At 39.3% G+C, this 12,298-nt stretch overlaps 1 protein-coding gene across 1 annotated transcript; it reads right to left on the bottom strand.

Annotated features, from left to right (window-relative positions):
* Positions 1-4,326: 4,326 nt before the first annotated feature.
* Positions 4,327-6,156, bottom strand: LOC145097173 (cell wall integrity/stress response component-like protein). The gene has a single exon (XM_079034693.1). It carries the CDS (start codon positions 5,979-5,981, stop codon positions 4,605-4,607), a length of 1,377 nt encoding a protein of 458 aa, XP_078890819.1. The 5' UTR covers positions 5,982-6,156; the 3' UTR covers positions 4,327-4,604.
* Positions 6,157-12,298: the final 6,142 nt, after the last annotated feature.

Genomic DNA, 12,298 nt, shown 5'->3' with positions numbered 1-12,298 from the left:
TTCGCTCTCAAGATTTGGCGTCACTACTTGTATGGGGTTCGATGTACGATATACACGGACCATAAGAGCTTGAAGTATCTGATGGATCAGCCCAACCTAAATATGCGTCAGAGGAGGTGGTTGGATGTGGTCAAGGATTATGATTGTGAGATCATGTACCACCCAGGCAAGGCTAATGTGGTAGCCGATGCATTGAGCCGCAGGGCGGAGGGCACTCCACTGCGAAATGTATGTTTGAGATTGACTGTGATGGCTCCAGTATTGGATGCTATTCGTGAGGCACAGGCCGAGGCTGTGCAACCAGAGATGCAGAAGAGAGATCGGGTCGTTGGTTTGGTTTCAGAGTTCGTTTCGGATGGGCGAGGGCTTATGACGTTTCAGGGTCGGATTTGGGTACCGTTCGTGGGTGGTACGCGTCTTACTTTGATGGAAGAGGCTCATCAATCGAAATTCTCGATCCATCCCGGGGCTACGAAGATGTATTTGGATTTGAGGAAAGAGTATTGGTGGCCCTGTATGAAGAGGGACGTCGCATGGTTCGTTGAAAGGTGTTTGACCTGCCGTAGGGTTAAGGCCGAGCACCAGAGACCGCATGGCAAGTTGCAGCCATTGGAGGTTCCCGAGTGGAAGTGGGAACAGATCACTATGGATTTCATTACCAAATTACCGAGGACTGCCAGAGGAGTCGATGCCATTTGGGTGATTGTGGATAGGTTGACGAAGAGTGCACACTTCCTTGCCATCAGTGAGAGTTCTTCAGCGGAGAAGTTGGCGGAGATATATGTGAGAGAAGTGGTATCTCGGCATGGGGTGCCGATCTCGATTGTTTCGGACCGTGATGTGCGCTTCACTTCCAGATTCTAGAAGAAATTCCATGAGGAGCTGGGTACTAGATTGCATTTTAGTACCGCATACCATCCCCAGACAGACGGCCAGAGTGAGCGAACGATTCAAACGCTGGAGGACATGCTTCGAGCGTGTGTATTAGATTTCGGGGGTAGCTGGGATGCGTATTTACCCTTGGCAGAGTTTTCCTACAACAACAGCCATCATTCGAGCATTGGTATGTCACCCTTTGAGCTGTTGTATGGCAGGAGATGTCGAACCCCCATTTGCTGGGGATAGGTGGGGCAGAGAGTGATGGGCAGTACAGAGATCGTGCTTCAGACGACAGAGCAGATTCAGCAGGTTAGGCAGAGGTTATTGACCGCCCAGAGCCGACAGAAGAGTTATGCGGGCAGACGCCGATCCGAACTTGAGTTTCAAGTCGGCGACTTCGTTCTCCTGAAGGTCTCTCCTTGGAAAGGAGTGATTCGATTCAGGAAGAGGGGCAAGTTGGGACCCCGGTATATTGGGCCATTTCGTGTGATTGCAAGAATAGGCCGGGTAGCCTATCGTTTGGATTTGCCAGTAGAGTTGGGGCAGATCCACGACACTTTTCATGTGTCGCAATTGAGGAAGTGCATAGCCGATGAGTCGGCAGTGGTTCCATTAGAGGATATTCAGGTGGATGCGAGACTGAATTACGCCGAGAGACCAGTGGCCATCAGGGATCAGAAGATCAAGGTTCTGAGGAACAAGGAGGTATCTCTGGTGTTGGTTCAGTGGCAACACCGGAAGGGATCGGAAATGACTTGGAAGCCGGAGCGTGAGATGCGGGAGCAGCATCCGGAGCTATTTTCAGAGTGAGATTTCGAGGGCGAAGTCTAGTCCTAGTGGGGGAGAGTTGTAACAGCCCGGAATTTCAGGTATTGTTATAATTATGTTTTTGGGATGTTTTAGAGGGGACTCAGCGAGTTGGAGCCTATACTCGCCGAGTAGGATCGCGGACCTGGTCGCGGGTTCGCGACTGGACTCGATGAGTCCGGATATGGACTCGGCGAGTCTGCGCTGTTCAGCGAAAACCCTAACCGTTTAGGTTTGGGACATATATAAGGGACTTATTGGCCGTCATTGTTCACTTTAGCCTTCTGAGAGAAACCCTAATTCGATTGTGTGCATCTGGAGCAAGGTTGAAGACCATTGTTGATTTGGAAGAGTTGTTGTGCAAGGAAGAGAAGGCTTGGTGAAGGGAACAACAAGAGAAGTCACGTTCTGAGGATTGGGGACACAGAGGGCACATTATTCAGGTAATAATTCGAATTACATTCTTCTATGTTGATGTGTATATGGATTTAGGGTTTATGGAACCCTTTTGTGGCTAGATTGAATGTTACCTTAGTCCCCAAACGATTGGAACCCTGTATTGGGACCTTTAGAGGTCCAGAATGTCCCATGCCTGAGCATTTCGGGAATCAATGGAGGTTTTGGATTGGAATCCTTATGCCTTAGGTCAAAATGTAAATTATGAGTCATGGGGTGTATTATGAGCACCGAAATGGGGACATTACGTGATGAATCAGTCTAAGAAGGCCAGATCCATGAATGGTCGGAGCAGTTCTGACCTTAAAAAACAGTTTGAGCGGTTGCATGGCATGGACTCGCCGAGTCCGATGAACAGACTCGGCGAGTAGCTTGAAGATTAACTGGAACTCGTCGAGTTGTTCTTCAGACTCGGCGAGTTGAGTCGGGGTGGCCCCGCGATTCTTCCAGGAGAAACTCGTCGAGTCAAGGAGGATACTCGACGAGTAGAAAAGGGATCTTAGAGAATTGGTGAGGACGTCTAGACTCGCCGAGTCGCCCTAGCACTCGCCGAGTCAGGTCAAGCTGACCGTTGACCGTTGACCAGAGTTGACCTATGTTTGACCTCTTAGGGATAATCAAGCTTAGAAGATAAAAGTGTTAATAAGAGATGTATGATGTTATAGGGAGATTGTAGCTCGGCGGATCGAGTACGAGTGACTTCGGGATTTGTTAGCTTTCGACATTCACGAGGTGAGTCTTCTCACTATACTGTACCCGGAAGGGTTTGACTGTGTGACCGGAAGGTCGGATATGATATGTGATATACGTGTTATATGTGGTAAGTTAATTGTTATGCGTGCTATGTATGTTTATGTGGGCCGGAAGGCAATATGTTATGGGCCGGAAGGCGATTATGTTATGGGCCGTAAGGCGTTGTGTTATGGACCGGAAGGTCGGCGTGGGTAGGGCCGGAAGGTTTACCCAGCAGGGACGGAAGTCCCCTGAGACACATGGACCGGAAGGTCAGGGCCTGGAAAGGCGTATGTGCGTAAGTTGTATATTGGGGAACTCACTAAGCATTTATGCTTACAGTTGTTACGTATGTGTTTAAGGTGTTAGCGAGGACCGTGGGAAGGCGCCGGCGTGATCTGTACACACTGAAGGATGTTTTGTGATCTTGGGATTTGGATGACTTGTATTTTGATATGACACTTGAAATGTTTATGCCTTGTTTTGAATGAAAATAACTTATTTTGAAATGAAAAATTTGTTTGAAAATTTGTGTTGTTACAGAAACATTTGGAACTTGCATCGGGTAATATTGTCCAACATTTTGATATTGGAATGTAGTGGGGATTGAATGGGAGCATCGAGTTGGGGGCGATAAACTCCTTGTGGTGATGAATCGATAGCAAAAATGTTTCGACAATGAATGTTTATACTCGAACCATGACTTTTTTTGCTTCGATCGGAAGGCGGAGTTTGATTGTCGGGATTCATTTTTTTTAGAAGAAAGTGGAGAGAGTAAAGGATTTGTGTGAATTTTGTTTGATGGTAAATAGTTATGTATTTATAGGTGTGTAAAAGGTTAAAAAAAACAAACAAAAAAATAGATTTAAATCCATTTAGCCGTTGCAGCCCATATATATATATATATATATATATATATATATATATATATATATATATATATATATATATATATATATATATATATATATAATGGTTGAATCTCAAAAAAAACTCAATCACAGCAAGAGAGAGAACACGGGAGAGGTTTCCTTCACCCATTCCCGCACCACCCTTCCCCGTACCGACGGTGCGGTGTTCCGCCAGGCGGGAACCTCCGCACGATCCTTCCCCGCTCCCACTCCGTCCGGCCTTAGGATACCAAATTTCTAACAACCGACACTAAAAACGGCTCATGTTGTTGGTTTTAGTTTGGATGCTGATTATATTCTCTTATTTATCTTTTTCTCCGGATCCAATTTTGGTATGGATATTCGATGAAAAAAAAATCCAAGAACATGTTTGATATGTTTGCGCATAGTTCTACAAAGTTATGTACAAAAATGTTAACTAAACCCATACAAAAATAATAAGTTAAAATATTACATAAGTAGTTGCTCAATCATAGCACACTTGCTACCTTAGATTCGAACACTCACATCAACCCACAATCAAATATCACACTAATCGACAAATTAAAATAATATTTCTTTTAAATAACAATATTTTTGTTGACAAATTATCATTACAATTTATTGCTCTATTATTTAATTCCCAATAAACCCCACAAATTTCAAGACACCACAAATAAAATCTAAAACGCGGACATATTTTTCCGCTCATAGTTTAAGAAAAAAAAGACGTTTGCTACCTATAATTTTGTAAAAAAAAAACTTTTAAACGACTTCAAAAACAATAAAATATAGAAAAAAAAACATTAAAAATAAATAAATTCTAGAAAAGTAAATCGATCAACTCTTTTTGCCTTCCTCGCTGCCATCAACCACGTACGCTTTCTTCCTCCTCTCCGCTGTACCCAATAAACAAATCAAAAGAAAACACGTGGCATAAACAGCGTGAACCTTCCAGCTAGTCTTCGGTGGTTGCCGGAGCACCGCCCTATGGAACACCGTCATGTAATAATGAAGCCCAACAGCGAACCCCACAAACGTCTGGCCAAGACCCAGTAATTTCGACACCATGCTCGATTCCGTTGAAAAAACAAGCACAAGGTACATCAAGAGAACCAAAAGGTACAACACATATGCGAGAGTTTGCAACACCTGAATGCATATGTAAGTCGACTGCGAAGTCGCGTAGAAAAACTTCAATGGCTCGAGGCCAGTGACAAGTGAAGAGAGTGAGAGTATTGAGAAGTAGATCGCCAGGTAGATTTGGATGAAGATTATGAGTTTTTGAAGTGAGAAATAGGCTTTGATTCGGTTGAAAATGAGGGAGACGAGAAGAAATGGGATTAAAATGAATGCAAATGAGATAATGGAAGCAACCATGGGGGCATATTTCTTGCCTACAATGGGATTAAACCCTTTGGAGAGTTGCTTATTGGCTTTGTTTAGATAAGCTTTTGAAGTCGTTGAAATCACTTCTAAATCCGGGAGTAATGTCTCTTGAAATTTCGAAGGCAGATCTCGGAATTCTGAAACGAAATCGTCTTCATCATCTTCTCTGTAAGTCAAACCAACGACTGGTTTCGTTAACTTGGTCTTTTTCTCTGTTGTGGTGGGTTTATTCTTTTTCACTGGATCTATCGATTTTTGGCTCAAAAGGGACGTGGGTTTTGTTGTTTTCGAAACGGGTTTTGTCGAGTTTGTAGTTTTGGAAACGGGTTTTGTGGAATTTGCAGTTTTGGAAGTGGGTTTTGTGGAATTCGTAGTTTTGGAAGTGAGTTTTGTGGAATTCGACGGTTTTAATGTCGAATTCAATGGTTTAGAGGTGGGTTTTGTAAGATTCAAAGGTTTTGAAGTCGAATTAAGCTTCTTCACAATAGGTTTCTCTTGAAGTTTAGTGGCTTTGGTCGAGTTTTTATTGGAGGTGAGCTTGGTAACAATGGCATCACCGGTGACGGCGGCGGCGGAGGTGGGTTTGATGAGCTTGGTCTTGTTTTTGTTTACGGTGGTTGTACTAAACGCAGAAGAACTTGTATCTGAACCAGTCTTCTTCTTGAGAGGCAGCTGAACCCCATTTGAGTCTTCTTGTTTCTGTATTTTTTCTAACAAAGCTCTCCGAGTAGGAGGTTGAAGAGTAGAGGAAGAAGGTACAAGTATTAAAGCGAATAGTACAAGCAAAAAGAGTACCTTTGTACACCTTTGGACATGGAGTGGAGCCATGTCTGGATTCCGAAGACTAATCAATCAGATTGGGAATTGGATCTGGAGATTAATAAAGAGGGACGGTGGCATGTGGAGGGAGGGTGTCGGTGGTGAGTGAGAATGAGAGTGCGAGTGTGAGTGTGAAATTGAGAAAGATGGGGATGGGATTGATACCGCTTTTAATGAGATTTAGATTCACATGGTGGTGCGGTTGCCTAATTACAATATGTCATCTTCCATCATGTAGAAATCAAATTCATTGCTTGTGCATGTAGGTCAATAACCATGTTTATGTAAGTGGTTATTTTATGTAAGTGGTTATTGTGACTTTGAGTTGAGAGTATATATATTATAGATTTATTAACTAATTATCATTTGGTAATCAAAAAATTTCAACATTTTGCTTGAACTTATAAAGATGAACTCGTGTATTAACTTGGTGTAACAAAAGAGGAATTTAGTGAACTTTCAAGGTTTTAATTTATTTCTTGGTAATGAAATCTTTATATTCTAATAAATAATAGTTTTTATTTTATTTTTTTTTATTATTATTTTTTTTTGATTTGTCATCTTATTTAAGTGTTTCTAGTTAATAGTATGTTATTTGTCAACCTATTTATCTTCCTTTTAAATTTTAAAATTTAAAATTTTCATTTTAATTACATTAAATTAATAACATTAAAATAAAATTAATATAAATTATGAAATATATAATTTCAATATTTATTTAAATCAACGATTATAATTTTATATAACTAAAAAAATCACTTAATTAATAATTTATTTAAAATAATTAGATAATAATTGTGAATTTTTATTATTAAAGTTTAATTAATTTTGCAACTGTGGTTTCACGGATTATAAACTAGTATTTATAATAATTCAAGATCCTCAACAAACTAAAGAGCATCTCCAATAGTGAGTTTTTTTTATAGCTTATTACTATTTGTTTAAGTGGTCAAAATAATTAAACACCATTGTAATGCATGACTTATTTGCTTATTTTTATTGACCACTTAATATATATTGAGTGGTTAATCTACTTTAAAGGTCTGAACAATCAACCCCTTTCTCTTTAAAGATATTTCATTTTCTATATTAGATTACTTTGATTTATTTATTATTTATCTAAAATTTATAGATAAACAAATATATAATATATAAATATAAATTACAGTAATATATAAATTGTTTGTACGTGAATGAATGTTTATATTAAAATATGATGTGTTTAAAATACGATTACGAGTGGGGGTTTTATATAATATTTAGATAGATCAGGATAAAATAGTTAAATTACAAAAAAAAAAAAAAAAATCATAAAAAAGTTGAATGATTGGATTAACAATTTAATTAGAGGTCAATAAAAATAAAGTAGTGAAGTGATAATATTTTTGACTTATGATATAGGTTTACTATTGGAGATGCTTTAAGCTTGTAATGCTTGTGAGAGCTTTTTTGCAAGCATTAATGTTTTGCTCATTCCAAATATAACGTTATATGCACACAACAATCATACTTTTATTCGCTTAAGGCACATGGGGTCATATATTTCTATATATTTAAGGTTGGAAGATTTTATCTTTAGATACTAGTGTGATTATTGTAATGTTGTTGTTGAGGTCCTTCAAATTATTGGTCAATTGTTATGATTTCAATTCAATTGTGTTTCAGACAACAATTATGTCATTTCCAAGTCGATGTCTGTTGAATCATAAAAGTGACCCTCTTAAACTTGACTTACCGCAACCCCTTGAAGATCCGCAGTCAAGTCACGTCAGCAACCGCATCCGAAGTCATCATCATCAACAATTCACTATCTAGTTTTTCTTAGTTTAGCTTTTTATCTGCTTTTCTGAGAATACTCTCTTTTTATCCGGTATGCCTTGCATGGCTACGTTTAGATAGATGAACAAGTGTAACCTTTGAGTCTCTATATATAGAAGTCAATCTTTCTCAAGAAAAATATATACATCTTCTAATAACACTTCGCATCTTAAATCTCATATCTTGTGTTATTACTCTCATATCTTTCTTACTCTCGAAATTCACCATATCACAACTAGATAGCATCTCTCTTCGGAGCAAGTCATTCTTGACTTAATCACTAAGTTTGATCTCATTTACTAACTTGGTTTGAATGCATTCCTTGTTAAGAATCAACTTATGTGTATACTTGATATAATACATGTTGTCATTTATATTTCTTTACATTACCGCACCTAACTCTCTAATTATTTAACTCTAACTTATTATTATTGTTGAGCTTTTATGATCCTTTGAGATAAACTATTCCGCAACTATACTTGTTCTAACGTTTGTTCAAGTGTGTCTCAAGTTTTTCTCTCAACAATTGGTATCAGAGCCAAAGTGGTTGCCTTTTGAAGCAAAACTCTGATTATCAAAAAGCCTTCTATACCACTAAAGCTCACTTCTCACAAAAAAAAAAACAAAATTTTTTTTTCAGAACAAGGAAATATGGCACATGCATTATCTCTTAATGTATCAAACAGTGTTGGTGGTTCGAATAGAGCACCAATACTTGTGGCAAATGAATATCGTCATTGGTCTCAAAGAATGGAAAGATATTTAAGGAGACTTGGAAGAGACATATGTAGATCTGTAGAAGAAGGACCTTATGTTCATGTTCTTACTCCAGTATAAACTGATGGAGCCACAGCCAGACTAGGTGGAGGTCAACAAGCGTTGAATCGTCCCACCAAGGACGATCTTGACAAAATGGAAAATGATGCTATTGCCTTTTATGAGATTTCTTGTGGAGTTGCGCCTGACAACTTCGACATAATCATAAATTGCAAATCTGCTATGGAGATCTGGGATGTTCTAAAAAATCTGTATGAAGGAACTGAACAAGCTCAAGACAAAAAGCTTATTACTGCACTCAATTAGTTTAACAACTTTAAAGCTCATGCGGGTGAAATTTTGGAGGATTCCTTTAAAAGGTTTAATCTGATAGTCACAAAGCTATCCAATGCTGGCACGATCCGAAGTAACCATGAAACAAATCTTCAGTTTCTAAACGGTCTAGGAAGACACTGGACAAATGCCAAAATGATTGTCCAAGGGGATAGAAAAATTCACTCTCTCTATCTCTATAAGCTCTACGGTGAACTGCAAGCTCAAGAGTCTACGGTACTCAAAGACTGTACAGAATTTGGTGGTCCAGTCGCTCTCATGGCTCAATCTCCTCACTCTCAATCATACTCCACTGCGTATGACATCCCTCCGCAGTCATATGTAGCAAACTCAAAATATGACGACGAAGAAGAATTTCAGAATGCAATTGCTCTCGTCAGCCAACAATTCAATCGGTTACCACCTTCATTCCAAAATGACCAACAATACAACAAACCACCTTTCAACCTTAATCCCAACTCTCAAAACAATCACTCTCGGTTCACAAAAAACCTCACCCACCACCGCAGTCCCAAAATACTCAACCCAAGGAGGCACCGCAGTCCATTCAAACTACGGACTCTAATACCCCTTCAGAAGATAAAAGTGATGTTGTGATATGTCACAAGTGCAACAAAGAAAATCATTTTTCCAAAGACTGCAAGGCAAATGTGGTTAAAGATAGAGCATTCTATCTCAGGATGGCTCAAGAGTTGGAAGAAAGGAAAAAAAGGAAGAGCTTATGTTGCTCAAGTGAAAAGAGACCATCATGTTTGGTCCTCGGGGGATGAAGATGAGGACATCAGCAACATCAAAGGAAAATGAAAGATTTGTATGATTGCAAATGCTGATAAGGATGCATCCGTAAAGACGGAGAAGAATTACTGCTATATGGCTAAAGATGGGACACTCAACATCATCGAACAGGTAAAACTTATGATCCAAACTCTAAATTATAGCATGCATGATTGTCAGCCCTTCATAAACAACCTTAATGACACATGTAATGCTGTCCTTACAGAGTATAACAAAGCATTAGATGAGAAGAACATTGCGTCCTAGGAGATGTTTCACGTAAGAGGACGACTGGACAACAAAAGACTCAAAATGGCAATGTTAGAAAAGGACTTAAGTTTAGAGAAAGATGCAAGAATGTTGAGTAAAACATAGTTAGAAATAACTTTGAATCAGAGAGATTTAGCTCAGAGTGAGATTGTACGCTTAAATCTTTTAATAGAAAAACCATTTAATGAAAGTGAAGCCATTGAAAATCTTGTTAACAATGGGACTACTGATAATACTTACAATTGGGGTTGGTCCAATGGGTACTCTACTGCAACGGACTCATCACCTCAATTCAATAAGGACCGTCCCTACGTCCCTCCTGACCGTGAGTTTATGTTTCTGGTTAATAACAAAACATTTCCTGAAGATATCAAACTTCACTTTGGTAGACTTCATGATCTGAGTAACAATTGTGTTATCGAAGAAATTCTTCCTGAATTCTCTAATCCTATAGATAGCACAATTATTCCTAGTTCTCAGACTTCATCTATCGTTAATGAGGAAATTGTCTTGGAAGGTCCCAAAGTTCCAATAGACTTCCCGTCTCTGTTGCCAGACCGCAGTCTCCCTTACTGCAGTCATGAACCGCAGTCTGCCCATCTATCTTTCGTTAATTGTCATATCAATGTCTCCTCTCAGACGTATTCTGCGGTTGTTCAAGGCCCCAAACTGCAGACCTTAGTCAAGAGTACTGTGACCGTTCAACCAATTCATCATTAATTACCTATCGAAAATTTTGAAGTTGGTTAATGTTCCCTGAATCCTGAACTATCTAGTTCGGATGAATCAAGTCCTCGTTTCTCAAAATTACCAACTGTCTCAAGGAAACCGTAACTTAATGTCACTGACTGCGGTTCTCCTAAAACCGAGGCCTGAAAGGCTTTCAAGGAAGAAATTCAATCTCGTGGGAAAAAGCGGGAAAATCTTTCAAAACAAAAGCAATTTGTCAAAATTACTAAGTCTAGAAGTCTAGAAAAACTTGTTTTCTCAAATTATCTGTCCACAAACTCTGCGGTCAAGAAAATGAAGAAAAAGGAATGTACAGTTTCTAAATCCATTCCAAATCCATCTGACACAACACAAAAGAAAGTAAAGTCTTTTCGAAGTAATGTTTTTCAAATCTATTCCTTAGATGATCCAAAATGGAAGGGTATTTTGCCAACTCCAGCACTCTTAAAGTCACATCAAAGTTTTAAGAAATCACTTCACAAAAGGTCTACGTGTGCTCTTACACCTGCAAAATCCACTTTTTCAAATCATACTGTCAGACCTCACAACCCTCAGACTGGACACACGCAGATTACCACACAAAGACCACTGACTAAACAAAAGGTCAACAAAAATGACAAAAGTACAGTTTGCAAATGTCAGTGTCAAAAGTTTTCTTCTTATATCAAGTCACGCTCTTTTCAAAAATATCATATCTTTTCGCAAACTCACAAAACTCCAAAAAATCTCAAACACCCAGGTCTAGGTCTAAAAGTTGACACAAAACTTGTCCCTGCAACCTCGTATCATGCATCAATTAAGAATTATTATGTTTCCCCAGGCTTCAATCTCGTTTGGGTGCCTAAACTAATCGTATAATTCTCAGGGGTTGTGCAAGGAGGACCAAGAAGAAGAATGGTTGATCGATAGTGAGTGCTCCTTGCACATGACCGGAAGGTTAGAATACCTTCAGGATTTCAGGCCACTTTGTAACGGGGGTAACGTCATATTTGGCAACAACGTGGATGGGATCATCTGAGGTTACATTGTTCTTACTACTGGAACCTTTTCTATTCAAAAGGTAGCCTATGTAGAAGGTCTCAAACACAATCTCATTAGTGTTGGCCAACTATGTAAGGCAGGCCATCAGGTTGAATTTGATAGCCAATTCTGCTATATAATGACAAGCAATAGAAGCACTTGCCTGATCAAATCCTAATCCGAAGGTACTATGTATCCTTTGGATGTTTCTCTGATCATCGGCAAAATGCAGCTCTGCTTCCTATGAAAAGCTATATCCGAAGTTAGCTGGCTCTGGAATCGCAAGCTTGCTCATCTCAACTTCCGGCATATCAACAACCTGGTCACAGGGGAACTTGTCCGAGGTCTCCCTATTCTTAAGTATCACAATGACACTCTCTGCCCGATTTGCGAATGTGGCAAACAGTCCAAAGCAAGTCATCCTATGGTGATCGATTCCTCAATCTCAGAACCACTAGAACTTCTTCATATTGATCTCTACGGTCCATCCACCGTAGCCAATCTTCACCATAAGAAATTCATCCTGGTTATAGTAGATGACTTCACTTGTTTCACATCGTTTTTCTTTCTTAGACTCAAGTCAGAAACACCGCAAGTACTCATCA

This window comes from Lactuca serriola, chromosome 4 (genome assembly GCF_051521515.1).
Source record: "Lactuca serriola cultivar US96UC23 chromosome 4, Lser_US96UC23_V15, whole genome shotgun sequence".
NCBI lineage: Eukaryota > Viridiplantae > Streptophyta > Magnoliopsida > Asterales > Asteraceae > Lactuca > Lactuca serriola.
This window is presented reverse-complemented; position numbering and strand designations above follow the sequence as displayed.